The sequence below is a fragment of the Xiphophorus maculatus genome, chromosome 22 (genome assembly GCF_002775205.1).
Source record: "Xiphophorus maculatus strain JP 163 A chromosome 22, X_maculatus-5.0-male, whole genome shotgun sequence".
NCBI lineage: Eukaryota > Metazoa > Chordata > Actinopteri > Cyprinodontiformes > Poeciliidae > Xiphophorus > Xiphophorus maculatus.
The window spans coordinates 4585235-4600690 of NC_036464.1; the positions used below are offsets into that span (position 1 = coordinate 4585235).

Consider the following 15456-nt stretch of genomic DNA (forward strand, 5'->3'; position numbering starts at 1 on the left):
ATTAAATGTAAGTTCTGAGTCTTTTGGTGAGCTCTACATGTGTACCAAATTTCATGTCTCTACGATGAAGTACGTTCATACCATTGTGTCAACAGAAAATTGCTAGTTGCTGCCGTTCAGCAATTTTTTTTGCGATTTTTGCGACAACCTTAAAATTCAAAATTTTTAAATTTTCTAGTCGCCACCGCCAAGTTTGGTGAGTTTTTGAATATGATAAAGCCCCCAAAAAGGCTCCTCTTTAGGGGGGCAGAATCGTAATAATAATAAGAAACAGTACAGAAACAATAGGCCTTCGCAGCGCTTTGCTGCTCGGGCCTAATAAACAGTACAGATACAATAGGCCTTCGCAGCGCTTTGCTGCTCGGGCCTAATAATAAACAGTACAGATACAATAGGCCTTCGCAGCGCTTTGCTGCTCGGGCCTAATAAACAGTACAGATACAATAGGCCTTCGCAGCGCTTTGCTGCTCGGGCCTAATAAATCAAAAAAGACCCACCCACCCAAGCGAAGGTAAACAAAGCCAGATATCATGCGGCCGTGTTTAAACAGGTGACCTGTTCCTATTAGAGATGAAGTGTTCTCCCCTACAGCGAAGATATGAATCAGCTAATGCTCTCTCAAAAAGCCCTTACTCACCACCGTTACGCAACTGCTCTTAATGTGATACCATCGTGCCAACAACTGCTGTCATGTTTTCGTTTCGGTTGCGCTCCCAAGCAGTGGATCTCGGCTCCCGTCCTCGCCTGCTTCCTACAGAGTCATGCATGTCCTTCCAGCCGCAGCACAGGGAGCGCTGCCCTTATAGGGCCGAGCCGGAGAATCGGCTCCTTTCCGTCGCGTGTGTGTACGTTAGCTCTCTGCCTTTGATGCCATATTGGGAGGAAAGAGTCTTTTCCTCTTCCACTGTTTTTTTTTTTTATTTGTTTTTTTTTGTAAATCTGTTTATGCTTCTCACATTCTCCTGAAGAAATGAAATGCCTGAGCTCGTCGGAGAGCCAGCGTAGGCTGCAGCTTTTCCACTCCTGAGTGTGATTAAATGTGAAATTTTATTTAATGATGAGGTAATGAATATTTAAAAGTGAAGTCGGGGGTGGAACTGATTTGTGGTTTTCAGACTTTCAAGTAGCAATCTGAAAAGTGCGGCATGGATTTGTACGCAGCCCCTCAGAGTGGGTGGGCATTTATCGCTCATTATTTATTGTGATAATTGGGGCCTGCCCATAGCAATGCATAGGGATGTAATCCCTATGCATTGCATGGCAGGCACCTATTGTTCTACACCTCAAATAACTGCCGCTTCCTACTACCGTTAATGCGGCTCGTACCGCTGCATGCCCCCTCACAATATATATATCAAAACGTGAGGCTCAATCCCGTGAGGGGAGCTATTACTTTTGTTGGCATTTCGAGTAACTGTGGCGACATAATTAACAAAAAACGAGCCAAATTTAACTCAAAACAAAAGTCTAACTGACACAAAACAGTGTCAGTTAGACTCAAAATAGACATAGAATTTAGTCTGCCTCTCTGAACTGCTCTTTAGAACTACAATGACTGAAGGTTAGAACTACAACATGGCGGACACTGAGTGCCTACAAAAGAGGTCTGAGCTGAATGTCAGAACTACAAACATGGTGGAACTGTCAGTTACTACAGAGGAGGACTGAGCTGGCCTTTAGAACTACTTGTGTTTGGGCTTTTTATAACTGATTTTACCCAACCATTGTTACACATGATATTAGTTTAGCTCTTTGAAATGAAGCATACTGAAAATTTCAAAATAAAAGCCTTGAATATTTTTACATCAGATAATTGCTCTTTTTGGCTTTATGTGACTTTTTTATCCAAAGCACTGTTACACATGGGATTAGTGTGGCAATTTAAAATTAAGCTTAACAAAAATTTCAAAATAAAAGCCTTGACAATTTTTACATCAGATAATTGCTCTTTTGAGCATTATATAACTGATTTAACCCAGCAATTGTTACACATGGGATTAGTTGGCACTTTGAAATGAAGCTTAACAAAAATTTCAAAATAAAAGCCTTGAGAAATTTTACATTACGTAATTGCTCTTGAGCATTATATAACTGAGTTAACCCAATGACTATTAGACATGGGATTAGTTTGGACCTTGGAAATTAAGCTTAACAAAAATTTCAAAATAAAAGCCTCAACATGCCCCTGCGGTTAGTGCACCGCCGCAGGCGGTGCAATAATATTATTCTGCATTATCTTTTTCTCTGAGGTTAGGGAACTGCCTTGCGCAGCAAGGCAGTTCATTAGCATTAGCATTTAGCTTTAATAAGCTATTAGCTATTTATTTTACTTTTTAGCCATGTTTAGTATACTGAATGGAGTAAGTCCATTATAGAAAACATCCTAGTGATGTCCCACATGCTACTGACAGCAATCACGCTAACATTAGCATTTTTGCTAATTTTAGCTGATACACTTACTTTATCATACTGAATGGTGCAAGTCCATGTTAGTAAACATTCTTGTCAATCTCCACATGCTATTGATTACGTTGCAGCTTTCTTTAGCATTGATGCTAATTTCTAGCATCAGAACGCTGGGTCCAAACCGACGGGCACACTTTGGCAGGCCCCGGTTAAATTTCTTCAGGAATTTTCTAGTTCTGATTTATTGTTGTCGCAATGAATTCCAATTAATCATTTTTAAATCCCACAAAACTGCCAGGATTGTTAGTTCCACTATTTCCTCTGCGGTCTTTCAGTAATTTTGAAAATACAATTAAATGCAGTGTGTGTGTGTTCACTAATTAATCAGACTTCTTTATGTGACTGGTGTCCTAAAGAAGCGTATTACAAATCAAATCGGGTTTTCAAGAGCACCGTTTGTGTTTGTGAGGCTACAATTTCTCTGCCATGCAGTCAGAGCCACACAGTTACTCTAAATACAAAGTAATCAATATTCTTACTGTCACCTTTATTGTTATTACAACAATGCTGCATAATAGTGTAATAAAACCTGTCCGCATCGCACACCCCAACCTGTACAGCCTCCTTTCACAGCAGTTACAGTTGCGAGTCTTTGCTAAATGAGACAGTGGCTGATTTTCTGACCTTTGCAGAGTTAGATAAGCTGTGTGGATAAGATGAGTATCGGCCGATATTCGTTTACATAATAAACGAATGTATTCCCACAGCATGATGCTGCCACCATGCGAGTGTGATCCCAGTATCAAGGCCTTTGCATCAAGTAGTTAGAGTTCTTACCTCCATCTTCCTACCAACTCTGATTAGGTTTCCCACTTCCTGCCAGGTCCCCACAGCATCATGCTGCCACCATTATGTGTCCCAATAAATGCGCAGAGGTTTGTGGATGCAAATGTGAGAAAATGTGAAATGTAGTCGGTCCGCTTGCACTATACACTTTCTCATTTCTGAGCAGACCGGAGCAGCGCTTGAGGAAACCTCGGTGTACTTTCTCGCGTACGCTGCTCCTCTAAATGCACCGAGCCCGACTGACTCGGTGGTTTCTGAGCTGCTGCTGATTAATTCATGAGCTGTGAATCATCAAAGCCGGAGCGAAGCTGCTGCTGCAGAGGCCTGAACGATCCGCTCCTCTCTCGGTGAATATTGCTGCGTGAATCCTGTGGGAAATTTTGCCACACTCAGCTGTGACTCGGAGCACTGTTTGACTCCAACTCCCAGAAAGCCGCTGGGATAAATGGCAGATGAGCCAAATTACCGTGTGCAGAGCGCTTTTGTGATGGCTTCGGTGACGTGTTTGTTAGAGTTCGGTCCAGTGTTGTGTGTTTTTTCTCTCTCTCTCTCTTTCTCTGCTTTTAATTATCAAATTAACCTTTACCACAGAAACCCTCTGAAGTCACACTGCGTTTACTTTCTGTGAGGCTTTCCAATAAATGCAGCAGGCGCCGTTTGCCTTCCCCCCCCCATTTTTTCTTTTGTTCGAAATCAAAAACTCGAGAAGGTTATTCATTTCTTCTTCAACTGTGCTCCTCTGCGTTACCATGACAGCGGCTGTTGGGAGCAGGCTGGCCGTCCTCGCAGGTTGTTTGTGCAGCTCTTGTGTCTCTAAGTGGTCCTCTGAAGAGCGGCCAGGAAAGTGGCTCAGAAGAGCTGAGCCATTCAGCAGCATGCAGGTACCGCAGCCTCCGGTCCCCTCGGGGAGCGCCGCATCGCTCCGCTCAGGATATTATTAGCTGGACTAATATCGCTGATGTATGTTGTCTGAAAAGTGCTGTCCTATTCAGTGTGGATCACTCCTTATTTTTTTTTTTTCCTGCCTCCAGCCTCAAGGGGAAGAAAGACTGTGTGCTGCTCTTTGAAGTCCAGCTGCTTTAACAACAACTCTCCTTGTTTCCGTCTCCAGCAGTCGACAGGCGACGCCCCGACCACGCCCAAGTACACCAAGGAGCACAGGGACCTCTTCTTCCCCGCCGCCCTGCCAGCTCCCGTCCTGCTCACCCACCCCGTCTGCCACCCGCCGCCCGCCCACGACGGCCAGGCCAGGGGGGCCTGCGAGCCCCTCAGCAAGGTGGCCCGACCCCAGAGCTCAGGCTTCCACCACGATCAGCCGCAGCAGAGGAGAGCAGCCGCCGCCGCCGCCACGGCCTTCCTCCCACCGGCAGGTACGGCGCCCTAATCCTGACTCCTCTAAAAAGCAACTTTATGTTGTCGTTTTAATTTTTTTTTACACCATGTTCTTTTATGTTTACTTTTTTTCCCATGGAGAAAACAACTTTGTTTACAAATGCAAAGAAAGAAACGTGGAAACGAAATGTGAAATAAAACAGGAAGCGGACATTACAGGATGTCCATTCATGCTTAAAAAGTCTTATCTTTATATATCTAAAATTAAGGCCTTAATATCTTAAATACATAAAAAATAAAATAAAAAAAACTGGCCTCTTGACAGAACTTTTAAATTTGTTAAATTCAGTTGTTTTTTTTCCTCACTGGACTTTTCTGACGGGAAAAAAGTTCGAGTCGCACTCAAACATATTTGTTGCGTGCTGAGGCCAGCGGTAACTCACTGCTAGTGCTAATACACGTGCTAACTAGCTAGGTAGCTAGCTTTTTTGTGCCTATCATGGATAAATGCAAGTTCATCATCAGTCATCTGGACAAAATTGATACATTTCTTGGTCTTTAATTCTGTGCAAAATGGTTTTATTTCTGCTTGTACTTTTGTACAATAGTAGATAAATAAAGTTGGAATTTCTTAACCAAAACTGTAAAAAAAAAAAAAAAAATTAAAAAAAGGAAATTTACATTTGTGAATATGAAATTTGCCAAATGGGGGATAATGTTTGTTTGGTTTGGCATTTGATTTCATGTTTTCTTTCACGAGGCCAGCAGGGGGCGCCTGAAGCCCTCCTCAGCAGCATTACATAACAGAGGTGTGTGTGCGCAGTTTGTGTTTTGCCTTGTGGGCTTTGTCTGTCCCCCAACAGGAGCTTCTGTCAGCAGAGTCCTCCAGACCGCGAGTCTCTTCTGTCTGAATGGGCTTCTGGGAGGATTTGCTTTAATCTGGTCCTGAATATTCAGTTTGGGCCATGTTTAATATCTGCAGAAGTAAATCCATCAACCTCTGATTTAAAACTAACAACTGAATTCATGTACTTAAATTTACCGTCTGATAATCGAAACTTGAAGCTTGACGTCAGCATGTTTTGTGTTCACTTTCTCCTTGTGAGTTAGCATTAGCATTTAAATGTTTAATAATGGTTTAAGAGCCACTTGAGTTTTGTTGTTGCACACATAACGTGGAGGTTTTACACCGGTTTCTTAGTTTCTAAGTCAACCACAAATCCTTTAACATATTGACTTTTTTTTTTTTTGCAAAAGCCCTTAAACATTATTTATTTTCTTTGTACCTTCCAGGACTTGACGCTGTCTTTCATTCCCCTGTGTTCGGTGACCTTTCGACATGTGCAAATCCACACAAGAGTGTGTTTGCATCAGCAGGGATTTACATGCAAACAGTTGCATCCCGCAGCATCTCACCGATGTAAATTATGTAACGGTTCCCAAGGCAACAATCACAGAGTCGCAGTTCAGTTGTTTGTGTGTATCCGTTTGCCACGACTGCTGTGGGGGAATTTCCTTTTTTTTTTTTTTTTTTTGTGCTTGCAGGGAATTTAAAAAAAATAAAATGCTAAGTTTTTGTGACGGAACAAAGTTGAACATTGTAGATTTTAAATTGTCTGCAGTGACAAACTATTTTGTTCCCTGACACAAAATCATAACCTTAGAAAATACCCATTGAAACTGTTTTTCTTTTTTTTTTTTAGCAGATTTTCAAATTATTGTTGGTATATGAAGTAATAAATTCCTAACAATACATGGAATTAAACTGCCGAGTTATTAATTCATCGAAACTTCCCATGCAATCGAGTTTTAGCTATTTGATCTGTCCTTTAAGTGTTTTAAATAAAATTAATGTTTTATGACATTTTTATTTGGTTTCTTAATATGTTTTTAACAAACAAACAATGTGGCATATAATAATTTAACTTGAATTTGTTACATGCTAAAATAATAATTATATTTTTAATTACAACATTATTAAAATAATACAGTTGTATTTATTGTTATAATTGTTGTTAATGTTTATTATTTTGCTTCCTATTTGCATTGTCTGAGTCGTCAAATGGATCCAGCATCTTATTGGTTCACCTGCACAGCAACTCGGCTGCAGGCCTATGAGATTTATTCAAATCAGTGTTATTAATAAATCCCTCTGCTTTAAAACGAACAACTAAATTCATATGTGCTGCAACACAAGTCTGAGAAATGACTAAATACATTTTCTATGTGATTTTACTTGATAACAAAAACAAATTTGAACAGATCTACCCATATTTAATGAATCGTTGACATTCCAACTGTCGCCTGTGAAGCGCTGCGTTGTTTATCTGTGGGTGAATGTGCGCCATGTTGTTTGGTCCCTCAGAGGAGCGGGAGGAGCCCACAGAGGGGCTGCTGTACCGCCAGCAGGAGTCCCACCTCTGTCACCAGATGAAACTGGCCACCGTCTCCCAGGGCCAGGAACCTTCGGCGGCCTGGTTTCAGGAGGAAGCGGCAACATGTAGCACCACGCAACCTTGTTCAGGTCAGAGCCTTTAAACCACACGGACGCATTCATCTCAGTTTGTTAGGACACCATCAAAAGGTTGATATATTTCAGTAATTCAACTCAAAAAGTGAAAGTCGTGTTGACTCGGTACACAGGGAGAAACGCATGTCGACCTTTTATGTCTGTTGATTTTAATAATCATGGCGTATGGCAAATGACAATCTAATAATTGCAGGAGATTAAAAAAACAACGGAAGTTTTAACAATAAGTCATTTCAAGGCTTCACTAAAGTAGCTGGTTGTTCACAGTGCTGCGTCTAACAATGGTAATGGAAGGTTAAGTGGAAGGACGAAGTACGCGGTGAGATAACTGCACCCATCTTAAGAGCTTGGGTGAAACTAAGACCAGCTGCGTTTTCATCGCAAATGTGTGCAAACTTTCTACTAATGTAACAAAAAAAGAATTAGATTAATTAAGAATCGCAATTAAAAAGCTAATTTACACAATAAGTCATCAATAAACATGTCTCGCCATGATCCTCCGACTACTTCCTGTGTCGTCGTCTTCGTGGTTTCCGTCAGCGGTAACATCCGGTTATTGATCATGTGACTGGTGTGACATACACTAAAAACCACCTCATCCTAACACCAAAATGTTTTATTAAAAAACTTTTTTAATTTTTTTAATTGATGCTTTTCCATTAAACAAATCTACTTTTGAAATGTCAAATTGCACCATCATATGGCCAATGGAAACGCAGGTAATGTGTGTAGCCAGCTTTTCAGATGTGCAGCGATTAGCTTAGTGACAATATTTTCATATGTTGTGATGCCTTTTTGAATGTGACACGAGAAAGGTCATCTTTATCCCAGGTATGCAAGAAGTGTGCATTTCTGTAGAAATGAAAAATGGCTCCCTCCCACTGCCTCTCTCCCAGACCAGCCGCAGTACGCCAGCAGCGAGCAGTCCAAGCTTCCAGACCCCAGCCGGATCCGCGCCCGCGCCCCGGCGAACATGCCAAAGCTCTTCATCCCTTCCACCGTCACCAAGTTCCCCCCGGAGATCACGGTAACGCCCCCCACCCCCACGCTGCTCTCCCCTAAAGGCAGCATCTCGGAGGAAACCAAGCAGCGACTGAAGGTAAGCCGCTTTGCCTCCCGATGCCAGTCTCCCTGTCCGTCTGCATGCAGCTCTGCTGAACAGCGCCCTCTGCTGTCTGCTTCCTTCCCCCCCTCCCTCGTACAGAACGTCATCCTGTCATCCCAGTCCGCTGCCACGGTGAAGAAGGACACGCTGACCCAGCCGGTGCTGGAGGTGCAGGAGACGTCCAGCCAGGAGTCGTCTCTGGAGAGCGAGTCGGACGAGGAGGACGACTACATGGACATCTGAGCCTGAAACTCAGATTAGGGTTCAACTTTTCGAAAAAAAAAAAAAAAGTATAATAATAATTGATTCCTGAGCAGCTGTCTGTGTTGATGCTTTGATTCCCTCACGTGCCATACAGGAAAAAAAAAAAAAAAATCTCCACTCCAAACGGATGAAATGCAGTATTCTAAGCGGCTGCGTGGTTGCTACGGTTGCAAGGAGTGTGTCGGCGCATGACGGACTTTGAAGGCTTTTTGTCCCGCAGCATGCCTGAAACGTGCCACTAATGCATATCACACGTCAAGCTTCTTCAGCTCTCTTGCTTTACATCCGACCCAAAAAAAAAAAAGAGAGAAAGGAAAAACAGTTTGCCTTTAACGGCCACCAGCGACATTTTTATGCATCTTTACTACGTCGTGTGCAGATTTTTAGTTTATTTTTTCCTCTCTCTGAGCTGCAGCTAATCGCTCGTCTTGAGCACTTTCCTGTCGCCGTTTACTGCGCCGTGACATTCTGGTCTCGACGCGTTGCTACACGATGCATTTGGGTGAAACCGGGAGGGAGGACGGGGCTGGCGGGCGGCCGGCCGGTCACGCTCCGGCTCCGTCCGTGGAGCCAGCGATCCGCGAAGCCTCATAACCTGTAGCAGACTGAAAATGTTTACACTGAACACTTGGGATGCTTCTCAGTTGGCACTTAAATTTGTGTTTTTCGTGTTTATTATTCTGTCTCTTTTGTGCGCATTTGTAGCTACGAAAACACTTCTCGCCAGGATGACGTCCTGCCACCAGCACTGATCCGAATAACGAGAGGAATTAGCTTTTGTACAAAACAAGAAGAAAAAAAACCCGGAATCTTTTGAATGTTTGTTGGATTGAGCTGGCGGGAGGAAGGTGCCGCAAACTCTACCCGACGTCGGAGGAACCGATGCGCACGACGACGAGGACTCTCCAATCTTGATGCCTTTCCACTGAACTCACTTAAGGACAGTTTGTCACATTTCTTTGCCTAAACTCAGAGGAAGACACACCGAATGTTTTTTACAGATAGTTTTCTATAAATAAAAAAAAAGAGAGAGAAAGACTTCTTATGTTTCTTGAAAGCCACGTGTGGTCGTTTTTAAAAGAAAAGGGCACAAATAAATTAACTGTTCCCACTGTAATAAAGATGAAAAAAAATATCCCTGCTTTGTTATATTTGTTTGTTTTTGGGGGTTGTTGTGACGGGTATTGGGGGAATGTATGTGAAGTCTGTTAAAGTCCTGAGATCGCTCCGACAGAACATGTTCTCTACGTCTGGACTGAATGCATTATTGATGTCAAACCAAATATATATATATTTGAAAAAACATGTTTGTTGTTTGAGTCTTTAAACCAAATCAAGCCACTTTGTTATTGCACTCTTAATACAGACGTGACTCGAGACATTTCTTCAGCTCACAAAGTGAAACTTGTAGATTCATGCACTGTAAAAACACAAAATCTTATGACCAATCGTTTTGGTGTTTCTAGTGCAGAATATTTTAGTACACTTGAAATAAGGCAAACTAACTTGCAAGTAACTTTTCAGCAAGCTATAGACCCTTGCTTAAAGTCAATAATTCTTTAAAATTGATGGAAAAAGTACTGGTTATAAGTGAAATAATCTGCCAGTGGAGCAATAACCCGTTATCTTTAGAGGCCTGACACTCGACCAGATTAGTTTGATTTATTATGCTAAAATCTAGAGAAGACGCCCTGTATCCTCAGTTCTAATAAAACCTCTCAGCTCGGCTTTGGAAAGCTTTGCAGCCAGTGGCGGTTCTACCATGTTTGCTATCCTGGGCGATCTTCCACTTGGGCACCCAACCCTTATCACGTTTTGGAAAACGCTGTGAAGACAAAATCAACCAATTCGTCTGAATGCCGTGTGTATTCGTGGATTTTATTTTTAGATATTTAAAACGACACAAAAAAATTCATGCAAGTCTATTAAAACTATATAACACCTTTCAAAACACAGCGACGTAACGATAAGCAATGGGAAACTCATTCAGGTGCCAATTTGTTGTTTTTATTCATCATCCCTGGTGATGAGAAAAAAAAAAAGGAGCTCCACTAGTTGCTGCTCCACGTTTTAAAAGACATATATTTCTTCAATAAATAAAAGCAGAGTTCTGATCATTTAAAATACTTATCAAACATTAAATGTGATGTTCTTTGGGGGACCCTCCCCGTTGAGCAGCTGGCAGACCTCCCCGCTGACGTGGAGCTGCTGCTCAAAGGGCCCGTACACCGTGGTGTGAACTGTCTGACGCGAGGGAAGTCATTAGTCTTCATTAGCAACTTCCAGGAGTTTCTTATGAAGTGCTGTGAAGTTGTCATTTGCTCCCTTTGCCAGGAAAACTAGATGTGAGGTTTGTTTTCTTATGCGGAGGGCCAAATGTGAGCCTGCCTGCCCGGCCCCTGGTGCGAACTTTTGAGATCCTGGTTCCTCGGATAAGGAGTGGAAAACGCAGATTTTTATTCTTAATGTTAAAACAGATGCGGTAGTTCTCGTCTTTCTGTTGGGAATGTGCTCCTCTCGGTGTGTTGCTCCTAATTATGTCATAAAAGCTGTTATTCTTTTTGTAAATAAATACAAAAACTATTTCAGATGACTTAATTCATTAAGGAAACAAATTATCCAAATCAAGCTGAATATATATAAATGTGTATAAAAGTAAAATATTCACAGCTACTGATCCAAAGAACACCAGTAAGTCCACATCTGAAATGCTGGAGTGGCTTAGTCCAAGTCCACACCTCCAATCGGGAGGTCGTGGCATCAGCACCTTAAACAGCCCGTTCCAAATGTGACTCAGTTATTCTTCCCCACTTACGTAAGAGATTAACGCCAATTATTGCAAACTGGGCACTTTGTTTTGAAGCATTAAAGGTGTGACAAAAAAATAAAATAAAGCAGAAAGAGAAAAAATCTGCAGGGGGGCATGCATATACTTTTTTGTTAAAGTACTGCGTGTGATGAATGCATTACTTCAACAATTGAGTAAAATAGAGTATAAAAGTGTAATGTTTCCATCCGTGGCTCCACTTTCTCTACAGTAAGGAAGGGAAAGCATCTGGTTTTGCATCAAAAGCTGCGTGGCTGATGTGAGCGAAAGGTGTGAGATTTCTCGTCAGTCCACTGCAGGGGCTCTTTATGGGCCCGCTGCAGAGCCGTCTGATCCCCGGGCCCTGGCTGTATATTGGCAGCTTGTTAACTGGAAGAGTGCAGAGAGAGAGAGCTCCCTGCAGCCAGGGCAAATGGCCGAAGGCTGACTGCTAAAAAAAAAAAAAAAAAAAAAAAAAAAGGAGAACTAGGATTTACCCAGGAAGGATTCAGAGATGAGGAACGGAGGAAGAGACTAGCTGTGTTTCTGTAGGAAACCGGAGCTTAACATACAGGAACTATAAATGTATTCACCCTCTAAGATCTTTACCCTTCTACTGGTTTTTACAAATCAGTCATGGTCAACAACATTTGGCATTTTTGACACAAATTTTTTTTTTTTTTTTTACAAAAAACCTTAATGTCAGCAGGAAACGGTAGCACAAGCCGCTGTGGAGTAACTTGTTTTAGATCAGTAATTCCTTAATACTGATACTACTAGTTCCACTTACAACAAAACATTTTTCCAATAAGTGAAATAATCTGCTTTTAATCAATATTAAGGAATTATTTACCTAAAATATGTGCCTTCATCTTGCTAAAAAACAGTTACTTTTGTAAGTTAGTTCTGTCTTAATTCAAGTGTACCAAGACACTTGCACTAGAAACCAGAAAAACTTGGCAAGATCTTGTGTTTTTGCAGAGCGCTGGCCTTCTGCAGACAGCCACACTGATTTGTCGCTCCGTCCAAACGTCCCTGCAGGCTGGATGTTACGTAAACCCTTCCCCCTCTGCCACTGCTCTTCAGTCCCCTGGCCTTGTCACAGGTCACACCTGTCACCTTCAGACACCTGTGTGTGTAACAAGGCTGACACTGCTGCCTCTGAAACGCACGCCAGCTCTGGGCCCCGACACCGTGACCCGAAGAGACCCGATCTCTCTCTAACTCCCAAACGCACCGTCCTTCCCTGCTCCTTCGCCCCGCGCGTACGAGCCGCTCTGATCCCCCCTCGCGACCCTCTCTGACCCTTGAGGCAGTGAGAGGAGAGCAACGCGCGACCTGTGATTAATAACTCCCCGACAACAACTGGTCTCACACACACCCACCACACACACACCCACATGCTGCTCTCAAAATCGGAAACGCGTCCTAAAGGGCCGACGCTGCTGAGTTTCAGTGAACGGAGAGGAGCGCTGGAGACATCAGCGCGGTTAAATGACTGCACCGCATCTTTAAGTGCATCTTTACAACCTGAGCGCTCGCCATTTTATTTCACATTGATCTCTGCTCGGAGCCCGTCCAATATGTTCGCAGTGGCGGAGGTGTTGGTGGTGGTGGGGAAGGACGGAGCGTCTTGCACTTTTCTGTGGAACTTCCCAGTTGCACTGCAGATGTGACTCAACTCCCACTTTTTTTGTTGCACAACAAAAGGGCAACTTTTATGGCGGAAAACTATGAAGTGGATGTGGTTGTCCGAAGTAAAAAATAAATAAATAAATAACCTGAAAAGTGCGGTGTGTGCTTTTGCAATCAAGCTCCTCTCATCATCATCATCAACTTTATTAAGGATACAAATAGTTCCATATGAAAAAAAATAAAATAATAAAATACAAACAACTAATATGGAGTTCTCAGTGGACCACCATGTACGTTTCGCTTAAACTACAGATTCATTTGGGTTTCCCCATGCAGGCTTTCTGCTTCCTGTTTAGTCCACTTTAATCTAACTGCAGTTTGCTTTGAAAGCCCGGTTCATTTTGGGGAGGTGGGAATACAGAATCAAACTCTCGTCCACCTGAAAACTTCGGCCTCGATTCAGTTGAAGAGAACGTTGTTGTGGTTTGAATGCAAATGTGGATGCCAAGCAGACCGGAGAGGGAAGGAAACTATAGCGCAAGGCTTTCTGGGTAAATACAACCAAAACAATCATGTGAATCTAGCGCTACTGGGGGGGAAATGGATTGTGGTTCTATTTTATGAAGAAGGCAGATGCGCTTGGTGTCTTCTTCTGAGTTTTTTGTCGCTCCCTTCAGTAGTTCTTGATGCAGCGCCACCACAGGTAAGGAGGGGAACATGTTTTTCAAAGGGTTTTGGTTTGTTTGACTCAGTGCAGTGTGAACTCGAGTTGCACCAGCTGAAAATGCAACGAATGTTGCAACTCTGATCCCCTGCCGAACCGAGTCTACCGGACTATCAGGTGTGGAAACACGCCTCCGTCTCAAGTCTGTCGCAACCTGCAGCAGTTTTTCTTCCAGGATTGCCCTACATTTAATTTCATTAAATATATTCTGCCCTTGTAGCCTGATCAGCTTCCCTCGCTCTGCTAATGAAAAGCGTCCCCACAGAATGATGCTCCCAGGTTTCACGTTCCTCATATGTAGCTAACTGCACGTGACTGCAAAATTTGTTGGAGTGCACAACTGATACTCAGCCGTCATTGTCTTCCTAACCTGAGTTATTTAGTGGTCTTCATTAAGTTCACCAACAAACCTTTCACCAACAAACCAGACCAGCTGAATTTATATTGAAATTGTTACTAAACTGATTTAACTTCTCTAGGCAATTGATTGAAAGAGCTTGATTCAGGGGAATCAGAAAAGAAGAGGGTTGAATACCAGAATTTTAGTTGTTGAATATTTTGAAAGAGGTGTATTCTTACACTTCAACATTAAGCACTACCTAGTGTTAAACTGTAACATAAAATCCTAATAAAATACACAAGTTTGTTGTGATTAGCACGACAAACGTTCCAGTTTTTGCAAGCCATCTCTCCAACTGCATGTCTGCATATTGCTTTCAAGCATTTACTTAGTTATTCTTACAGTAACAGGGCCATAAGATGCAGGGCTGTAAAAAGCTGTGCTTACAAAGGCCATTGTATGCAACACAGACACGAGAACCCAAAGAGGAAACCTATACGGTTTGTGTTTCTTAGCCTGAGAGGAGATGAATTCAATCCACGCCACAGGAAACGAGAAAGGAGATTGTCATTTTTTTCTCCACCCCCTTCTATGCTAACGCCTGAAATGTGTTGCAGTCAATTCGCCTGCAGTGAAGCGGTACGAAGGACTGCGACACCTGTGGATTTTACCTGGAAGTAAAAGGGTTTACTCTCCTAACCCTGCAGGAGCCCATCATTCATGCCTGACTTTGAGCTTGTGGTGCTAACTGGCTGCTAATTTCCCACCAATACACTGGGCTTTCTCCTCATGCAGAAACTGGCTTCTTCAAGGGGAAACCATCTTAATGGGATTATCTGTCAGAGGCATGGGCCTGTCTAGACCATCCAATACACAACAGCCAGCATCGTACCCCCAGTACTTCCCCGCGGTCCTAGCTGAGGATGCCCTCAGGTACGACTTACCTGCAGGAACAGTGCATGGTATCACCACACCATTATGGGTTCACACAGAGTTTCCCCACCCACTCTGTAATTTGGTAGAGAAAGGAGAGAGAAAAGAAGCGTAAAAGGGGATTGTTATGTAATGTGACGTTTTAGCCACTTTCACATCAGCACGTTCCCCATCTCACTACGTGCATTACGTTTGTGCTCCAGAAAGAAAAGATCTTTGTCTTTTTGAGGAAACACCAACACATTCCACTTGACAACCCTCCCACTCCATTTCTCCTAATTGCATCAAATGACTCGCGCTGAGTCTTTACCATGTTACACAAACACACTAAGTGGCATCTCTGCGATCAGTTATGTACGTGTCAATGATATTTACGCCGGTTTCTGGAGCTGCCGCCAGAGCCCGGTCTGCAGCAGGAAAGTCCGTCCATATTTGTTTTAAAGTCTCTTAGCAGTTAATAAAGGTGCATTTCCTCCTTCCCCCTTCCTGTGGGGACGGTGTCAGGGCTCTGTTAAGTCTCTTTGATTTCCAGCAC

General features: G+C 42.8%; 2 protein-coding genes across 3 annotated transcripts in view; one reads left to right on the forward strand and one right to left on the reverse strand.

The window, feature by feature from the left end:
* Positions 1-15456, reverse strand: part of inpp5a (inositol polyphosphate-5-phosphatase A) — a 224810-nt gene that overhangs the window by 141427 nt on the left and 67927 nt on the right. The gene's annotated exons all lie outside the window — the stretch shown is intronic.
* On the forward strand, positions 3989-9786 carry LOC102216621 (calcineurin-binding protein cabin-1-like). Its single transcript, XM_005815710.3, has 5 exons — positions 3989-4133; positions 4364-4622; positions 6950-7108; positions 8011-8213; positions 8319-9786. The coding sequence occupies exons 1-5, from the start codon at positions 4002-4004 to the stop codon at positions 8460-8462; spliced, it is 897 nt and encodes a 298-aa protein (XP_005815767.1). The 5' UTR covers positions 3989-4001; the 3' UTR covers positions 8463-9786.

What these genes read in the sequence shown, in the direction of transcription:
- LOC102216621 (XM_005815710.3), top strand. Translation starts at nt 4,002, where the DNA reads ATGACAGCGGCTGTTGGGAGCAGGCTGGCCGTCCTCGCAGGTTGTTTG. An exon ending in AGCCATTCAGCAGCATGCAG is followed by an intron (nt 4,134 to 4,363) that starts GTACCGCAGCCT and finishes TTCCGTCTCCAG; the next exon opens with CAGTCGACAGGCGACGCCCC. An exon ending in AAACCAAGCAGCGACTGAAG is followed by an intron (nt 8,214 to 8,318) that starts GTAAGCCGCTTT and finishes TCCCTCGTACAG; the next exon opens with AACGTCATCCTGTCATCCCA.